This window comes from Hirundo rustica, chromosome 26, assembly GCF_015227805.2.
Source record: "Hirundo rustica isolate bHirRus1 chromosome 26, bHirRus1.pri.v3, whole genome shotgun sequence".
Classification (NCBI taxonomy): domain Eukaryota; kingdom Metazoa; phylum Chordata; class Aves; order Passeriformes; family Hirundinidae; genus Hirundo; species Hirundo rustica.
Genome location: NC_053475.1, coordinates 3,165,966 through 3,185,785, shown reverse-complemented (window position 1 = coordinate 3,185,785; position 19,820 = coordinate 3,165,966). Strand labels below are relative to the sequence as shown.

General features: G+C 54.1%; 1 protein-coding gene across 2 annotated transcripts; it reads right to left on the bottom strand.

Annotated features, from left to right (window-relative positions):
* Positions 1 to 536: 536 nt before the first annotated feature.
* Positions 537 to 17,720, bottom strand: ACSBG2 (acyl-CoA synthetase bubblegum family member 2). Of its 2 annotated transcripts, none has more exons than XM_040086964.2 (15): positions 17,685 to 17,720; positions 13,453 to 13,582; positions 11,417 to 11,496; positions 10,630 to 10,871; positions 9,318 to 9,406; positions 8,647 to 8,767; positions 8,124 to 8,204; positions 7,439 to 7,588; positions 6,772 to 6,948; positions 6,034 to 6,215; positions 5,556 to 5,789; positions 4,738 to 4,955; positions 3,489 to 3,628; positions 2,434 to 2,680; positions 537 to 1,868 (listed from the first exon to the last, which is right to left on the bottom strand). In XM_040086964.2, the coding sequence occupies exons 2-15, from the start codon at positions 13,551 to 13,553 to the stop codon at positions 1,756 to 1,758; spliced, it is 2,175 nt and encodes a 724-aa protein (XP_039942898.1). In that variant the 5' UTR covers positions 13,554 to 13,582; positions 17,685 to 17,720; the 3' UTR covers positions 537 to 1,755. The 2 variants fall into 2 exon arrangements, with proteins under 2 accessions (XP_039942898.1, XP_039942897.1); XM_040086963.2 differs by lacking the exon at positions 17,685 to 17,720 and adding an exon at positions 13,874 to 13,968.
* Positions 17,721 to 19,820: the final 2,100 nt, after the last annotated feature.

Sequence of the window (19,820 nt, the reverse complement as noted above, 5' to 3'; positions counted from 1 at the left end):
GGATTGTTTGTCCTGAATTTTAAACTTTTTGTTAAATTTGTGGAACTATGGAGGAATTTTCTAGAAAAAGTGAAATAAAGTAAGATGGAAAAGTATCGCTTGGAAGTGTTTTGAGTTGTGTTGTTTCTCCAGGGGTGCCACTGTGGCTTTCCCAAAACCTCCCCTCGTGGCACAGGTGACACCACGGGGCCTGGGAGGGGAAAAGCCAAGGGAAAGGGAATTGTTTTAAGCATGGGGTGGCTCCAATGTCCCCATATCCATGGAGCTCTGGCTGTTGAGGGTCCCTGCCCTTGGAGCAGGGCGTTGCCTGGGGCAGCTCCCGGGGAATTTGAGGGGTCCCCGCTGCTCCCAGCCCATCCCAGCCCTTGGCACAAGGACAGAGCCCTGGCTCAGCGCAGGTTCAGGGTGGCACTGCCCAGCCCCTGCCCTGAGGGAGTTGTCCTGTGTCCCTGCTGCCCTGGGAATGCCCCAGGCACAGCTCAGCCCAGCCCCATGGCCCAGCCCCGCTCCATCCCAGCAATGAGTGAGAGTTGAGAGACACAAACTGAGGAGTTTATTTCACGTTCCTCTGCAGCCCCAGGCAGCTCAGCGCACTCTGGCACAGGAGGAGCTGCAGTTCCACCCTTCCACCGGGCAGTGGAGGTACACCGACACAAAGCAGAGACAGTCCTGGGTTTAACCCTCCCTGATCCCAGCACTGAGCAGCTCCCAGCTCCTCCTTTCCATGGGAAATGCTTCTGGGAATCAGAGCTGGGCTGCTGTGCCTGTGTTCAGGTCAGGACTGAAATGAGCCATTTCACAGGCACCGCTTCCCCTGCTGGGGCTGGAGTAATCCCTGCAGAGCCTTTGGCAGAGCACCGGGAGCTCCTGGGTACAGGGGCCTCCCTCCAGCGTGTGTCCTCCCGTCAGTGAATTCACCGTGCAGGCCCGGCCCAGCTCGGGGCTGGTCCATCACAGACCCCAGGGGCAGCAGCCTGGGCTCCCAGCACCATCTCCTCTCCCCAGGCACAGGAACAGAGCCCACCCACCCTCCGCTCCGGAGCTCCCCATTTCAGACACTTCATTACCTCTGGATTGTAAGACACAGACAGATTTCACACATTGTACACAGCCTTATAAATAATCCCTGGAGTAAATCGCTTCCCAGAATACCAGCCATGGATACAACTTCAACAATACAATTTATGGCTTCATTATAACTCAAAAAGGTAAAACAAACTCAAAATATTGCACAGACAAACCCAGTTCATGTGAGGTTCCACCTCCACTGGTGTGTGTAGTCACTCAGCATTTGTCATCTCAGACAGAAACAGTTTGTGAGGAAGGAGATTTAAAATTATATGGATGCCATCAGCATGCAGGGAAACGTGCAGCAGGGAGTGAGGACACTGCTGGAAAATGAAATCTGCCTTTCTCCCTTAGCAGGAAGAGGGCAGCTCCTGATTTGCAGCTCCTGTTTTACATTCATCTCAGGAAAAGAAAACTTTGGTTAGAACGTAACATGTCACATGGATTTCAGGTAAACATTGTGTCGCCCTTATAAAAATGGAAATAAAAACCAGGAAGTTGAGATATTTGGGATATCTCAGCACAAGACACAGGAGAACATGGGCAGGACCACGCTCACCACACTGCAGGGCAGGACACGGACAGCAAAGCGGCGCCGAGGGGCTGAGCCTCTTTATTTCACCAGGATCCAGGGAATCCTTGCTGGGCAGCTGGGAGTGTCCTCGGGAATGGTTTCAGCCCAGGCCTCTATGTCCGGGTCGAGGGCTCCCCCGAGGGGGTTTCTGTGTCCGTGTAAAACCGAGCGATTTGCTCCTGGTATTTCTGAGCCACCACCGGCCTCTTCAGCTTCATGGTGGGGCCTGTGGGGAACCAGCACAGGGTTTATGGGGAGGAACCCCTGGGAGCTGAGGGGAGAGGCAGAACACGGGAACAGGGACCGGTTCTAAATTTCTCTTTGGGTTTAACAGAATCTCCCTCCCTTCCCCAGTGAGCCAAAGCAGCACAGCAGCACCCAGGGGGTGCTGGGCACTGCCCAGGCTCCCCAGGGAATGGTCCCAGCCCCGAGGCTGCCAGAGCTGCAGGAGTGTTTGGACAGCGCTCTCAGGGGTGCTCAGGGTGGGATTGTTGGGGTGTCTGTGCAGGGACAGGGGCTGGATTTGATCCCTGCGGGTCCCTCCCAGCTCAGGATGTTCCATAACTCTGCAAGAGGCATCAGAGCACAAGGGTAAGTGCTGCTCCACTCGGTGCTGCTGGGCAGAAATTGGGAATTGACCCCAGTTCATCCCACCCCAAACTGCCACATGGAACAGCCCCAGTGAGGAAAGGCTGGGGGCAGCTCTGGGCACCGGGGGCCGTGGTTGTGTTGATGTTCAATAGCCAGGGAAGGGCACAGGGCAAACCCCAGACACCACGCCCAGCACTCACCAAGCTCTCCGCCAAAGAGGGAGAAGTCCTTCTCCAGCAGGATCCACTTCTGGACTCTCTGGGCATTGGACACAGCTCCCTCATTGACAGCAGAGATCCCTTTCTGGATGGCGGCGTAGACGGCCTTGTCTTTGGTGCTGATGATTTCTGAGACCTTGGTGGCCTTGCTGCCCAGGTTCTGACAGAATTCCAGAGCTTCTGGAGTGAGGTCATCTCCGGGCTCGCCCGTTTCTGCATCCACAACGCACTGCAGGCGAAATCACAACACACAGCAGGTGACTGAGCACTGCTGAGCACCAAGGAGCCTCCACAGCCCCAGACGCTGCCCTGGGACGTTCCCGGGTCCCTTCCCCACCCCAACCCCACCTCAGCTCTCACCCAACCCCTGGCTGCCAATGGAAACCTGGGACAAACACAGATAAACCCCCTCAGATCTCTGCCTGCTCAGGAGCCAGCAGGGTGCAGAGCTCATCTGCCAAATTCCTCCTGTGCTATCCAAAGTTAATCAGTTTTTTGCAGACGTTTTCTGGAGCACAGTTTACTTCCCTACACTGTGCAGCAGGGCCATCTCCAGGGCTGCCACCTCCTGGCCTGGCTCAGGTCTCCTGCCCCAGCCAAGGCCCCGGTGTCACTGAGGGGTGATTCCCACCCTGACAGGCAGCCAAGGCCACCACAGATGTGCCCTGGTGGAGTTTAAAGCCAAAGTCTGGCAAAGAAATCCCTGACAGCGTTTTACCTCCCAGCCTGCTCTGGGAGAGACTGAAACAGGTGAGGAGAGCAGAAGAGTTTGCTTTTCCAGCCTCTCTTTTGGGTCTTCTCTTTCTTCCTGCCCTCTGTGGCACAGAAAAAGCTGCCCTGGACAACAGCAGAGCCTGATGCTCTGAGCAGGTGACAACTCCGTGCTTTCAGCTGCTCTTTGCAGCTCAGCTACAGCCAGATGTGCTCTGGGCTCTCCTGCCTCCACAAGACACTAAAAATGTCTAACAACTCTTCCTCCCTGGAATTAATCAGACTCAGCAGCACAGGTGGTGGATCCCCATCCTGTTTCCCATTACCTTTAGTGTCAGGAGCATAGAAAGGAATTTGGCTTTGTCTCCAACCAACATGGCATTGCTGATGATGGGAACAGCATTCTTGACAGCGTCCTCGATTGGAACAGGAGGAACGTTCTCACCTCCTGCAGTGATGATGAGCTCTGGAAAACCATCAAATCCTGATTAATGCTTGGAGCTTCTCCCCTTCCCACAATCTGAAAGAGCTCAACTGCTCCTTTGTGTCTGCTGGATCAAGCTGAGTCTGTGTCAGCAGAGCTGGAGAAGGCAGCACACCGGGCCTGGGAAAGTCACAGGGTGCCCATCCCCAAAAGTGTTCAAAGATGGGGGATGTGGCACTTGGGGATGTGCTTTAGTGGTGACCTTGGGGTGCTGCACTCAATGACCTTTTCCAGCCTCAGTGCTGATCCCGTGACTCCAGCAGGCCTGGAGAGGAGCAGGAGCCGTTCCCAGAGCTCAGCCAAAGCTGCCTCGATGCTCCAGGGGTGTTTGCAGTCTGGCAATGCAGCGTGAGCCCCTTGGCACCCTGGCAGAGAGCCCTGGGGCCCTAAGTTGGCTCCCAAATGGTCAGAAATGGAAGAGAAAGGAGGTTCCCCTGTGCTGCAGAGCACAGGGCAGCCCCTTCCCAAGCTCCTGTTCCTTGGAGCAGCCCCACACCAGCACCTCTCTGTTTTTGAGGGCTGAAGGCTTGAGTGACGTTGGCTTTGTCCGGGGTTGCTCAAACTTCTGTCCCAAGAGCCACACTGCTACAAGGCACTGGCACAACAGAGTTAAGCTGCTGTTTTCCTTGGAGGTCACCCAGCAAAGCTCCTGAAAGTGAGGGAGCTGCTGGTAAAAGAAGCCCACAAAGCATCAACTGCACTGCTGCTGAAATCAGAGCGCTGCAAACACAGCCTGGCTCCAGAGGCCACCCCTCTCCTCCCACCACAGGGGAGGACACCCTGCAGCCACACTCATCTGGGGACTCCAGGAGAAGGATTTAAATATTCTTCTGTGCAAATCCCAACCACACAACCAGCAAGAGCCTCCCCTGCACCAGGGGAGGTTTAAGTTGGATATTGGGAACAATTTCTTCACTGCTGAGCACTGGAACAGGCTGCCCAGGGCAGTGGTGGAGTCACAATCCCGGAGAGATTTAAAGGATGTGGAAACTAGAGACGTGGGTTAGTTGGGCTCCATGAGGTCCTTCCCAACATTAACAACTCGCCGATTCCATCACACAGCATCAAGATAAAGTTGGGGGATGTGTTACCTTTAATTCTGCCTGTGATGAAGAGGAACCCATCCTTGTCGTGCTTGCCCAGGTCCCCCGAGTGCAGCCAGCCATCCTCATCGATGGCCTCTTTGGTTTTGTCCTCCATGTTCAGGTAGCCCATGAAGACGTGCCTCCCTGAGAAGCAGACCTCCCCAACGCCATCCCTGTCTGGTTTGTGGATCAGGGTGTGGCAGCCTGCCAGCTCCTTCCCACAGCTGAAACAGAGCACAGGCCAAGGATTGATTTATTTTAAACTGGATCCAAGCAGAGGTTACAGCAGCACCTCTCAAGCTGAAGGGTTTGAACAAAGCCCAGCAGCGTTTTAGCACAACAGCTCCAGCAAAGAGCTTCAAAGGCATCTGCTCGTGCAAGGGCAGCTCAGAAAGAGCTGTCACTGCAGAGAGCAGTGCTCACACACCTCCTGGGCTGCACTCATTGTTCTCAGCACCTGGGCTTTCAATGAGCAGGTTTATGTGCTCGGCAGCAAACCTTCCCTGTGCAGACTGAAGGAGCTATTCAAAGACACCCTGCACCCCTCAGTCATTTGCCATTAAAGTGAAGGGTAGGTTGGAGTTACCAATTCTTCCTTCGTCCCACCAGCCCCTCACTTCTTCCCCAGCTCCCACAGAACCCAGCCAAGGTAAATTCAGCTACCCCTGCTGCTGCTGGTGCCCTTGGCAGATCTCTTCACCTGTGACGTGGCTCCCCAGTGACCTTTTAGTGGCAGCAAGGCTCTGGGCACGAGCAGCACCAGGAGAGAGGGATGTGCCAGAGGCAGAAGCCACCCCTGCCTCTGCTCCCAGGAAGGCGCTCACCTGCCCAGCTTGAAGGCGTGAGGTAGGGAGATGGTGTGAGGCCCAGAGCTCTCACTCATCCCATAGAGCTCCAGCACGGGAATGTTCAGGCTCAGAAAGAATTCCAGGGTCTCTCTGGTGATGGGAGCAGCGCCCGTGTAGCACTTGGTGCAGCGGTCCAGCCCGATGGCCTTGCGCACCTTCCTGTACACCAACTGCTTGGCCAGGCGGAAATTCACCGGCACCTCGGAGCACCTGCACCAGGGAAACGGGCACACATCGAGCTCCTGCCCCCTCCTCCTCTTATCTTCACCCTACTTTAGTTCATTCGATAAAATAATGGATTATTTCCCCCCTCCAGCCCTTGCTGCTCCCCCTCGGGTCCAAGTGCCACTGGCCTGTCACGTGGGATATAATCCTGGATGGAATATAACCCCTGATCTGACAGTGAAGTTCTCCTAAAGCTCATCAGCATCCCTGAAATGCAGCTCATAATTACCCGTTCATCCTCTTCAGGTTGGTCTGCAGCCCCACTCCCTTGGCCCACGACGCCACTCTCCTGCGGAGCGCTGAGGCTTTCATGCCCACAGATTTCATTTTCTCTTCCATTTTTTCCCAGACACGAGGAACTCCCAAAAAAGCAGTTGGCCTCACTTCCCGCAGGGTCTCCACCAAGCTGCCCTGAGAGAAGCAGGATTTAATGCAGCTTTTAGAAGTGATTCACTGCAGGCTTCAGGTCAGTACTGGTCACTACCAAAAACTTGGGAGTCTGCCATCAGTTTTGAGGAATTGTTTGTTTTTCACAGCGCCACCAAGAGAAGGGAACCCCTGAGGCATTCCAGCAGGAACTGGGAAGGGAGCAAGGGTCAATGCTTTCAGTGCCAGAGATGGCACAGGAATTCTTTACTCAGGACTCAGGTTTAGCTGGGGCCGTGGTGCAATGTGAGCAGAGCAAACACGAGGCTGTTGCTCAACCAGTTCTTGATGTGGCACCAGGTGTCAGGCGAGAACTCAGCAGCTCCCAGCTGTGAAGTGCTGGGTCAGCCTCTCCCAGTTTGTGACAGGCAAAAGCTGAAGGTCAGGCTCCAGTCAAACCAACAGGGGCACTCGGTCAGTGGGCAAAGCAAACCCGCTTAGGAAAGCTGACAGACCACGAGATAACACAGCCTCGTTTCGAGCACCCACTCCAGCTCAAGCAGGTGGATGGGTCTGAGTTTATTATCTTATTTTTTTTTACCTTCAATGCATCTGGTTGGGCAAAGTAAACTTGCACTCCGAAGGTCATGGCTGCCCAAATATCGCACATCTGCGCAGCGATGTGGCTGAGGGGCAGGTAACTGACCACCTCCTCCTGCCTGCTGCGGGCGTCGCTCAGCATGGTGAAGCGTCCGGCCACCGCCGCCGTCCACGTCAGCTGCAACAGGAACCCACAGGGGCTTCAGGGCAGGGACAGCACAGAGCTACAGCACACAGCTGCACCATCCTGGGGTCCCAACAGCAGGACCTGGCTTCTTCAGATGGAGCAGAGACTGAGGGGAGGCTCCTCGGGGGCTGCAGCTCCTCCCGAGGGGAGGCGGAGGGGCAGGGGCTGAGCTCTGCTCTGGGACAGGGACAGGAGCCCAGCGAGGGCTGGAGCTGTGCCAGGCCTTGGGATGGAGCTCAGGGCAAGGTTCTTCCCCCCGAGGGTGCTGGGCACTGCCCAGGCTCCCCAGGGAATGGTCCCAGCCCCGAGGCTGCCAGAGCTGCAGGAGCGTTTGGACAGCGCTCTCAGGGGTGCTCAGGGTGGGATTGTTGGGGTGTCTGTGCAGGGACAGGGGCTGGATTTGATCCCTGAGGGATCCAGCTCAGGCTGCTCTCCCCCAGCACCCCGGGGTCACAGTGGCTGGGTGGCTCTGGGCACTCACGTTGTCGTGGCTGAGCATGACGCCCTTGGGCTGCCCCGTGGTGCCCGAGGTGTAGATGAGGGAGCAGCACTGGTTGGGTTTCTGGGACGCGATGATCGCGTGGAGCTGCGAGTCCGGCACGTCCCTGCCCAGCTCCATGAACTCCTTCCACTGCAGAGAACACAAGAGCTCAGACCCTTTGTAAGGTGTCACCCACAGGAAGAATGAAACTCTTTGCTACACACCAGGAGAAGGAAGCTGTTCTCCCTGCCCAGTGCTCTGGAAGAGGCTGTAAATGCACGCTGTCACCCCGCAGCTGACACAGGGAGGAGCAGAGAGCAGCCAGAGCCACCCCCAGCAGCTTTACAGCTCTGTACCAACTCCCTGGAGGAACTGTGGGGCCCCAGGGTGTCTGGCAAAGGTCAGCAGGCTCACAGCCCCCTTTACAACACAGATTATCCAGGTTGCACAACAGCAGACAGCTCCTGCCCACCACAGCCAACACGAGCTCAGGGGATCACGGTCACAGGACTGCCAGCTGGTTTGGGTTGGAAGGGGCCTCAAAGACCATCTCATTCCAAAGCTCTGCCATGGACAGGGATGTCACCCACCCGGTGTTTAAGGCCCCACAGCAGGCCACAGGCATTTGCAGCCATCAGCTGAACACAACCAGCACTCAGAAGCCATGAAGAAGCCAAACACTTACCGAGTACAGATTTGGTCTCTTCTCTTTGATCTCCTCCTTGTACTGGACAATCCCCTTCAGATGAGGTAGTCTGTCTTCAATCTGTGTTAAGAAGGGAGATTTGTGAGAAGGAGCAAATGCTGCTTGTCCCTTTCAGGCCTCTGTAACCCCACTTAGCACGCTCCTCGTATTTGCCTCTTTATGTAAAGCCAAGAGAATCCCATCTGTGCTGAAAGAATGGGTTTGCCTCACCAGAAACAGTCATAATTTGAGCTGGGATGCTGCCAGACAACCCAGAGGATGCTCAGTTGTTCATTTTGGCTTCTCCTATTTTAAGCCCAAGGCTTTTAAGAAGTGAAAACCCCGCTCAACCTCTTGTGAGACACAGTGCCAGTGCCAGCTCAGCTGGCTGGAGCAGGGAGCACACTGAGCTCACCTCTGCTCCCAGACCCAGCACTCAGGTAATGACCTTCCACAGCATTTCACCCTCCCACATCTGTCAACAGGCTGCTGTGACCCCCAGGCATGTAAAAAACATAATTACTTCTAAGATTTTCTGCAGCTGCTTATGGTTTTCCACCACTATAACGTTGGCACTGCAGTTCTCTGCTACGTAATGACAGGCCTCAGGAGAGTTTGTAGTGTAGATCCCAACAGCAAAACCCCTGGAAAAGGGAAAAAACAAAAAAGAAAAGCAAAAGAGAGTTAGAGTACAAGCAGAGTTGCTGGCAAAATTCAGACCAATTCAGAGAAAAAAGCTTCAGGAAGACTATCCCATAAAATGACAACAAAGAGGGGAGGGCTTAATTCCAAGAGGAACGATTCTCTTCTGGGGCATGGGAAATGTCAAGAGTGGTGCGAGGGACCAAAATATCTCATGTAAAAGGCAGATATCACAATTCAGGGATTCTCTGGCATTTCCCACCATATTTTAATCACTGTGTATATAAGAATGCTTTTGGGTTAACCTCTGGTCATTTTATTTGTAGAGAAGCAGCTGGCTAAAAAAAAAGAATTTCATTTTTGTCTCATTAATTCATTATGAAATAGTTCAGCTTCCATCTACCTTCATTAAACCCAAACATAAGCAATTGGGTTTGGGGCTTTTTTGGTTTGTTTTACCGGGATTTTAATCAAAACCTGCTTCTCATGTGAATACTGCAGTCACTCTCTGCCTGCCAAAGCAAAATACATGGCGAGAAACAAGAGTCTTACCCTGCAAGGATAGCTCCAATGTCAGCAATGAACCACTCTGCAGAATTAAATCCCAGGATGCCAACTCCATGGAAACGCTCCAGCCCCAGCTGTAAACAAGAGATGGCATTACAGCAGCCTGGCTTCTGCTTCGGACTAAGCTCGGGGTGCATTTGCAGCTCTGTGCTGAGCACAGCACTGAGGGAAGAGCTCCTGTTCTTACACTGAAAAACTCCCCAGGAGCCAAGGTGGAACCAGTGAAAGTTTCACAGCACTGTGTGGGCAGGGAAAGAGGGATTTGCTGAGGTCTGCCCTTGGAAAGACTGGCTCACTGGATTTCACAAACAGGAATATAAACCTGCAATCCAGGGAGTCCCCTCGGGCTGGGAATGAGGAGGGGAGAGGTCAGGTCAGGCAACACCTCCTGGGACATTTGGTACAAATTGGGAGTGTCAGATATCAGCGATGGCCAGAGCAACCAGAGATCCACCGGCAGTCACACTTGGCTGTGAAATTCCAGCTCCTGGAGTCCCAGTCTTTAACTCCCCCAGGCAGCCTCTGGTTTTGTCCCAGAGTGGAAGATCCCACCACAGGAGTGAAACCAGGCTGGCCTTAACTTGAAGAGATAAGGCTTGATGCCAACAGTAAAAACAGGTAGGGTTGGTTTCTGTCTGCAAGTCTCCTAATCCCAGCAGCACGAGCAAAAGGCCACATGGGACATTTAAGTCTGGTTTGTAAGCATCCCTGGAAGTTTTTTACTTAGGAAGATGAACCTTTCCATGCCTCTGGAGGGGCAGTGTCCAGGTTTGCCATACACCTCAAACACTTTAAATGTTTCCCTATATGCTTTTTCTCTTGGTTAAATGTGGAAGTAACTGTCAAAAAAAAAAATACCAAGGTGTCCATAGCATGTTCAGGGACTTCCCTGGCACTGTAAGATTCATCTGCACTCAGAGAGTTTGCAGGTTTAAGACAGACTTGACTGCAGCCATTCCAGCACTTAAATGTCAACACTAAACTTGACTTTTTACACAGCAGTAGGAAAAGGGAGAACAGTTTTAAATTAAAAGAAGAGAGATTTACACAAGATATTCTTGGCTGTGAGGGTGTTGAGGCCCTGGCACAGGGTGCCCAGAGCAGCTGTGGCTGCCCCTGGATCCCTGGCAGTGCCCAAGGCCAGGCTGGACAGGGCTGGGAGCAGCCTGGGACAGTGGGAGGTGTCCCTGCCATGGCAGGGGTGGCACTGGATGGGCTTTGAGCTCCCTTCCCACCCAAACCATGCTGCTTTTAGTATTCTGTGAATATGCACAAAGAGAATTCAACAAACTCTTACCTTCAGAAAGCTTTTGGCTGCTTTCCAGCACTCCTCGTAGTACATCTTGTACGTCAGCTTTACCCACCGACCATCTTTTTTGGATGCGAGGGCGTAATAGTCGCTGTATTTGTTGACACTTTCCTGCAGGAGCTGGTGCACAGTCTTTGGGGCCTCGCTGCCAGAGCCCTGCTCTTCCATCCTCAGCCTCACCTCTCCATCGCGGCGTGTCGTCCACACACTGGAGCCAGGAGGGGAGGAGGCTGATTTGAAAGAAAAGCGTTCAGCATCTCAGATTTAGAAATTTCCTGCTGCCATAACAGCAGTAGAAATACAAGGATCAAGCAAATGAAAGCAAATGCTGTTACACACTCTCCTTTTCTGACCCTTTCTTCAATTTTGCACTGTGACCCTCAGTATTTTAGACTAGAAGCCTCTAGAGCACTTTCAAATTTTGTTAAACATTTCCCTCTTACACCTCCTCTAACCTGCTCTGCTGCCCTAATGCTCTTGTACTGGTAAGGTGAAAGTTTACTGCATCTTATACTCTGCTATTTTAAATTTTTTTTTTCTTTTAAGGAGGACTGAAAGCAGGACACTGGTACCTGGCAGATGAGCACCAGGCACTGACACTGCCTATTTAATCCCCGAAGCACAGCTGTGCTTTAAAGTCTGAGTTCCAGACACTCCTGCACAACCCATCCTGCAACCCGAGCTGCTTCTTCCATTGTCATGGCTTGACAAATCCCTCTCTCATTGCAATAATAATTTCAGGCATCCCACAGTCCCCAAACTTCCATCCACTCACCTTTGGGACTGAGTTCGTTCACCTGATATTTCTCCATCTTGGAATCTTCCCCTGGCTTGCTGTTGTGTGGCTCAGCAGTTCTGCAAGGCACAAGGAATTATCCCTGGATGAGAGCACTGAGGGCTGCCTGCCACAGGCAGGTTTGCTCCATCCCTTAATGTCACTCAGTCCTTGGATGTCAAAGCAATTCCTGATGTTCTGCTGGTGACTTTATTAATTCACTGCCCTGCATGGCCCCAGCAATGGAACAGGTCCCTCTGAGCGTGCAAGCTCAGCCTGTGCTGGTTTTTGAACACATCAATGTTGTCCTAATTGCAGCTTTCATTGCAGACAAGCTGCAGCAGAATGCATAAACATCAGCCCAAAACCAGCCATCATTTAATTCCTAAAGGCTTCTCCAGGTGTCTGAAACAAAGAGTCTGCAGCTGGGAGGAGGAGGAGAAGGGGGGCAGGAAGGGACACTTGGATCTGGAGCTCATCTCCTGTCTGCAATATGTGAGTCCAACAACAGCGGAGGCCCTGGGGACACTCTGGAGTCACCCCATGGGGAAACCCACAGAGATTTCCTGCAGAAGAGCAGGAAATTGATTTAACAGGAAATCTTGCTCTTAGGTATTCCTATTAAAGCCAGTGTTCCCACCAGATGCTCAGTGAGAAACAGAAACAGGCTCATCCCCGTGTGCTTCAGCCTCGCTCCTCCCAGCTGAGCTGTCCTTTCACTTTCAGCTCCTGCAGGAGCTGGTGAAGCACCACTTGCCTGCTTGCAAAACTCTTCTTACTCCATCCCTTTCCAAGCTGGGCTGTCTCACAGCCCTAGTGAGGAGGATAAGGGATAATCAAGCCTCATGTCCCCCTTGAGAGCAGGAGCTGGAAGCCAGACCAGTGACATTGGGGAACCCCACGCTCCAGGCAGGGTTTGCTCCCTGCCCTGGGCAATCCCTGCCAGCACCATGGGCAGAGCTCTGAGTTTTAGCAGATTTAAGATTACACTGCAGAGACCCAAACTTTCCATCGTGCCCTGCCCTACCGGGCCCTTTGCCTCAGCCCATCACTCAGGTGTTGTTTCTCCAGGCCGGTGTTTTCCCTTCCTCACAGCAACACCTGCAGCACAAGCCCAGGCTCTTCCAGCAGGGCCCTGACATCACAATAACCCAGCGCTGCAGGGGCAGCAGAAAGGAGCCCTGACTGCCCACCACTGTACACAGCTGAGAGCTCCTCTGGGCCCACACAAACTCCTCAGCCTAAGCCAGGCAGGGCTCCCACCAAGCCCCACCTTTTATTTCCTTTCTACCAGGCCAGAGACAAGACAATCCAGCACAGGCACCGTGTGAATTTCAGGGTAAGTGGGAAATCTCTTCCTTCTAATCTACATTTATTCTGAATTTCTAGGCAACAGTCAACTATGACTGCTCTGGGTGTATGAAGGGGTTTAAGGCCCAGGGAAGATCTGGCATGGTTGATCCCATGTCCTGTCCTAAAGCAGAGCTGCTTCTCTGAACCAATCTGCAAGCCAGCAACCAGGGCTGAGTAAATAATTTCTTTATTTCCCCCAAGGGGATTATGAGATGTTCCCATGTCTGTGCTTCCTCCTCATTATTGAGAACATTTTTCAGCACAAATTAATCCTCAGTTGCAATAGTTCTGCACCATTTCTCCACCAGCTTTTATGATCAAAGCATGCAAATGACCCAGTAATATGAGCAGAAAAGCCCCAGCTATTCCCCTCTCAGTCAGTCAAGTCATCTTTTTCTCCCCCTTACGACATGTAATTCAATGCAGCCCCAAAAAATTAGGTAAAGAGGTTTTAGTCAGCTAGATCCCATTATGCTGTGGTGAGATATAGACCCTAATCTGCTCTTCAGTCTGTAAATCTAAGCAGCAGGAGTTTGAGATCAGTGTAAGTACTGCACATGAGCTGATCCCTGCAGGGGCAGGGCTCTTCCAAAATCATTTTAATTAATCAAAGTGAGCACGGTAGAATACAGTCTATACATACAGGTCACAACAGGGTGAATGAAATCCCAAATGAGACAAACCTGGGTGAAGAGTTGAGCAGCACATCTTCCCGTGACACCTCGCAGCTCCCTCGGAGAGCTGAATTGCAGAAAGCCACCGAGACTGGTTCTGCCAGTGCCATCCTCGCGTCTGACTCACACAGCACCGTCCCTGCGAAAACAGCTTGGAAAAATTAAAACACAGCCAAACGTCACAGCAAAGCAGCTCCGCTGACGCCAGCGAGGCAACCCCGAAGTGGCACAACTCGAGCCTGCCGCATTTGCACGAAATACAGGGAATTCTGACCACGGGCACGCTCCAGTCATTGCAAAACCCCCACAGCAGAACCAGCGTGACACCCGCAGCTCCCCGAGAGCACCACGAGGCGAACAATTTCAATTCCACGCTCCCTTTGCCCCAAACGCCCAGCTGGCAGCTCCCCCCGGATCCCTCCAGCCTCACCGCGCATCGCCCGTCCCGCAGCCTCCCCTCCGCAGCCGCTCCGCACCGGCGCCCAGCCCGACGTGCAGGATCCTTTATTTTTAAACTAGCGCCCAGGAGGCAGATCTGGAGCATCTTATGTCATGTGCTGCCGCCTTGCAATTGGAAGCGGCTCGTCACCCCACACCGCCGCCTCTTAAGGAGGCCCTGGCCCCACGCCTCCCCCGGCACACCGGGGATTTCGGCAGCCTCTGGGGGGACACAGCCCTGGGACAGCTCACATTTCACCTGTTCCTATCAAAATCAGCGTTTTGCAGATGGGTTTTGGGTGGTGGGTTTTTTTTTTTTGGTGGCTCCCACGAGGCTTTCAGCACTTTGTCTTGGGGGATTTCATCGTCTAAACGAAGTGTTTTGTAAACGCTGATTTTATTTAAGGTTTACACTCATCAGAAGCCTTTGATGCTTATGAGTCGCCAGGCCGAGTTTTAATTGTTTCAAGGGATTTCAAGCTGATTGGAGATGAATCCCACTATCCTTGATCTCTCTAAGAAGTGGATTTTAGGCTGCTATTTCGTACCTGCTTTGGACAGACGCATTTAAACCGCGTGATGCGGGGGGCATGTTCGTGTCCATGAGGGACAGAAGTGAAAGGATCTTTTTATGCCATAAATGCGAGGCAGCACGCTGCCTCTGCCGGGAGGGGAAAGCCACGCCAGGCACAGCGCAGGGACCGTCCCCTTTCCGCTTGCTCCTCTGCGCAAGGACACGTTGCTGCTCACGCCACGCTCCGCTACCGCCTGCCAGTCACCACGCCAGAAATAGTTTAATTCATGAGCAGCGGGCGCGGGATGACCGCAAAAAACCCATCTCTGAAGCGCTCGGGTGACTGGCAGAGGGCTGTCTGGGGGCTGGGACACTGGAGAGCTTCATCGGGAGCGTGAGATGGTGTTGGATCTGCAGCCCCGTGCAGCCACTGGGACCTGCCCAGCCCGGAGGAGCCCAAAGCCACCGCCGGTGCCACCCGAGCTGTCCCCACGGCCTCTCTTGCTCAAGGAAAACAGAGCCCAAGAGGCAGGGAGGGCAGCAGCTGCCATGGCTCCTGACCCCCTTTCGCAATGCTGCTCCCACCTTCCCTCCCAGCGCCCCACAGCGAGGGGTTCAGGGCACCCCAGTGTCCCTGAGGGAAGCTCTGGCCTCTGCACTAGCGACAGCGTTTCTCCTGCCAGTTGTGCATTAGTGCAGCAACGGAGTTTCAAGGGAAAGGGTGAGGAGTTCTCACTCCTGCTCTCAGGGAATCACGGCATGCCAGCATGGTCTGGGTTGGAAGGGACCCTAAAGCCCATCCAGTGCCACCCCTGCCATGGCAGGGACACCTCCCACTGTCCCAGGCTGCTCCCAGCCCTGTCCAGCCTGGCCTTGGGCACTGCCAGGGATCCAGGGGCAGCCACAGCTGCTCTGGGCACCCTGTGCCAGGGCCTCAACACCCTCACAGCCAACAATTCCTACAATACCTGATCTAACCCTGCCCTCTGGCAGTGGGAAGCCATTCTCCCTGGCACTCCAGACCCTTTCAAATCATCTCTCTCTGTCTCTCATTTTCTTGCAGGCTCCCTTCAGGTCCTGGAAGGTTACCATGAGGTCACCCCACAGCTTCTCTTCTCCAGGCTGAACAATCCCAATTCTCTCATCCCTCCCTCACATCAGAGGTGATCCATCCCTCTAAGTTTCATTCCATGGTGGCATCTCTGCATCACCTTCAGTCACCCAAGAGGGAAAAGCTCTTCCCAGGGATGATTCCCTGAGTTCTGCTCTCACCATGCACAACCCGGGGTACGCTCACACCATGAACTGAAGTGCAATCTGATTGTGCAGCTTCCCAAACCAGACATGCGTTTCATCCAACAAATTCAGGTTAGGAGCAAATATTTCCCAACATATACAGAGCCTCCCTAGCCTAGCTCAGCACTGCAGTTCAGGCCTTCCCTCCCTGATGCTTAGTTACAAACACACGTTCCAGGCTTAGGAGGAGATGACCTTTAAGGTCCTTTCCAACCCAAACCATCTCATGGTTCACCAGAGCCAGGTGTAACTCTTGGATACCAAACACTCCCAACCCCACGCTGTTCCCTGAGGAATCAGCACACCACGATGCACCACAGTGTTCGGGAACATGGAGGACACACTCCCAAACAAAAAACCTGCGGGAAGAAACCTCCCTCTTAATTAACCCTGTCTGGCTCCTTAAATTATTTAAATAAAAACGCGTTCTGCTTGGAGGGAGCACCGTGACCCAGAAGAACTGGAAATGGGGTGTTTCTTTGGAACCACTATGGGGTTTCACTGACAAACCAAATAAAGGTCTGAGAACGTGCAAACTCGTGACACTGAAGGGGGTAGGAGTGACGTTTTCATTCCTAACAGGCTTTGGACACACCTTTACCTAAAACACACACAGAGCTTCAACAACACCAGTTCAAATTCAAATTACCGAGCACTTATCAGCCACTTGACATTTTCCAGCACGGCCCCACTCGGCTTCCTGTAGCTGGTTTCTTTTAACCGGTGAAGGCACCACATCCGCTCTGCTCCTATCCAGAGCAGCTCCAGGCAATCGCCACATCACCGTCAAAACCGAAACTTGGGCCTTTTTGTTCCTTTGTTCCCTTTAAAGACTTCCTAGGTGAGGAAACAAAAGCTGCGCAACTCACTCTTCTTCCTCTTAGATAAACTCTGTTTTTAGGAAGAGCAGTGACAAAAACTTCCTGAGCAGTAAAAGGTTTTATCCTCGACCGCACCATTGACCGTAAGTAATGGGCAGTCACCCCATGCCCTCCTGATGCTGGAGAAAACAGGAGGAAAAGTAACTTCAGCCTCTGTTAGGATTGTGAGTGACTGTCACGACTGCTGACTCCACCGCAGCACCTTCAGAGCTGAGCTTTAGTCCGCAGAAAGCCTCCCACTGACCATCGCCTGGTCAGCAGACAAACACAGGACTCTCCATTTCAGGCGCACTGCTTCTCCAGGGCACCGGCATGCTTCAGGGGAATTCCCCAGCAGTGGGACTGAGCAGGAGGCGGCGCCGAGCTCCTCTTTGCTGAAGCCCTGCTTCAGCACACATCTGCACAGCGCGGGGAGCAGCAAAGCACGGGGCTGTGTTTTCACCTGTGCTCCCGCACGTGGCTCTGTGTCCCCCGGGAGCACAGCGGGGCTGGCAGCTGGCACAGGAGCGTCCCGAGCGCCTGGGTCACTCCGAGCATCCCAAATTCTCAGGTCACCACGTGGAGCATCCTTAAACTCTCAGGTCACTCAACGCACCCCCAAACTCTGAGGTCACCTCACGGAGCATCCCCGATCCCTCAGGTCACTTCACAGAGCACTCCGAACTCTCAGGTCACCTCAGGGAGCATCCTTAATCCCTCAGGTCACCTCACGGAGCATTCCCACCTCCCAGGACACCTCAGAGCATCCCAAGCTCTCAGGACACCTCACGGTCCTCACGATGGGTGCCTGGACAGCACAGGGGAAGGGACATCCCATCTCCTCAGAACACCTCCTGCCCTGACAGGCGGCTGGGGGAAACTCCCCCCACAACCCACCGTGTGTTCATTTAACCAAAACCACTAAAGAATTCCCCCCGCGCTGCGCAGACACCCACCCACGAACGGGACATCACGAGAAGCATCCGCCGGGGTGGCGACCCCAACAGCGAACCCCCCCGCGGTGGGGGAGCATCCCACACAGACCAGGTGTCGCCAGGGACACCCAGAGGGGTTTCGTGGAGCTGGGACCCCCCTCCCTGAGCCCCGGGCCCGGCTTCAGGAGCGCGCGTTACCTCCGGGCCCGGCGGGCGCGCGCGGCCCCTCAGCAGCTCCCGTGCGCCGCTGGGAGGCGCCTTTTACAGGGCCCGCGAGCGCGGGGCGTGGCCACAACCCCTCTGCTCCGCCCACTGCCCCCTTTCGGAACATCCCATTGGGTGAGACCGCGGTGGGCAGAGCGCGGCCACGCCCCCGGAGCTGGAGGGAGACGCACCGCCACGCGATTGGAGGAGGCGGCTGTCAATAACGTCCAGGCCACGCCCACTCCCTGCTCGGGTTACTCGTGGTCAATGCCCGGCGCGGTGTCTGGGACACCGGGAATGCGCCGTGCCAAACACCGGGAATGGGCTGTGCCAAACCCCGGGAATGGGCTGTGCCAAACACCGGGAATGGGCTGTGCCAAACACCGGGAATGCGCTGTGCCAAACCCCGGGAATGGGCTGTGCCAAACCCCGGGAATGGGCTGTGCCAAACACCGGGAATGCGCCGTGCCAAACCCCGGGAATGGGCTGTGCCAAACCCCGGGAATGGGCTGTGCCAAACCTTGGGAATGGGCTGTGCCAAACACCGGGAATGCGCCGTGCCAAACACCGGGAATGGGCTGTGCCAAACACCGGGAATGGGCTGTGCCAAACACCGGGAATGGGCCGTGCCAAACCTTGGGAATGGGCTGTGCCAAACACCGGGAATGGGCTGTGCCAAACACCGGGAATGCGCCGTGCCAAACACCGGGAATGGGCTGTGCCAAACACCGGGAATGGGCTGTGCCAAACACCGGGAATGCGCCGTGCCAAACACCGGGAATGGGCTGTGCCAAACACCGGGAATGCGCCGTGCCAAACACCGGGAATGCGCCGCGCCAAACACCGGGAATGGGCTGTGCCAAATACCGGGAATGGGCTGTGCCAAACACCGGGAATGGGCTGTGCCAAACACCGGGAATGCGCCGCGCCAAACACCTTGGAATGCGCCTGCGCCAAACACCGGGAATGGGCCGTGCCAAACACCGGGAATGGGCTGTGTCAAACCCTGCGAATGTGCTGTGCCGGACACAGGGAATGTGCTGTGCTGGACACTGGGACTGGGCTGTGCCAAACACCAGGAATTGCCTGTTCCTGGGCTGGGATCGCAGCCCAAACTCTGTCCCAGGCTGTTCTGGAACAGGTTGAAGCTCTGAAGTGCCTGGGGTGCTGTGGTGGTGTGGGCTGACCCAGCAGAAAACCAGGGAAGGGAGGAAAACAGTCCAAATCCTTCTGAAAGCTGATTTTCCCTAAAATAAAGGTTAAGGGTGAGATTCGATAGGACAAGAGGAAATGGCCTCAAGTTGCACCAGGGGAGATTTATGTTGGACATCAGAGACAAATTCTTCATGGAAAAGGTTGTAAATCATTGGAACAGGCTGTGCAGGGCAGTGGTGGAGTCCCAATCCCTGGAAAAGCTAAAAAAACTCATGGATGTGCCACTGGGGGACATGGTTTAATGGTGACCATGGGTTGATAGTCATATTTGGTCTCAGAGGTCCTTTCCAGCCTTAATGATTCTGTGAAAAAGATTTTCAAGCAGAACCCTGAGCAACAACGACCCTTCGACCAAATGAAACAGGAGATGGTTCATGAAGAAGCTCTTGGGCCATTCTGGACAGGACAAGGTGTAAAACGTGCTCCCACCACGGCTGGGGGAACAGTCCAACCTGGAGCAGAAATCTCTGGGGAAGAATCAAAGCAGGCTTTTAGGTTCAGGCATGCAGGGGGTGAGAGAGCCCCTGCGCTCCAGGGGGGAGCAGTGTGGGGGCTGCAGAGCACAGCCCTGGACAAACCAGCCCCGTGCTGTTGTCTTCCAGCCAGCACAAACCAAGGGCACAGGCTGGACCAGCCCCAGGAGAAGCACTGGGCAGCTCTGGCCGTGATGTCTGGGCCCCCCATTACCAGAACCTGTGATCTGCTGGCACCTCCACCATCCCCTGCCCTCCCTGGGTCTTGCTTGTTTAAGCTGGAATCCAACAGTGCATACTGATTTATTCATTAATTTATTTTTAAGGGTTATGATCAGGTGGATCCATGTAACTGTTCGCAGTTGTTCCTGGCTGATAAAGCTGCAGAAAAGCCAGGATTTTGTTTATCCTGTTAGGAAAACAGCTGTATCTGTGAAATGAA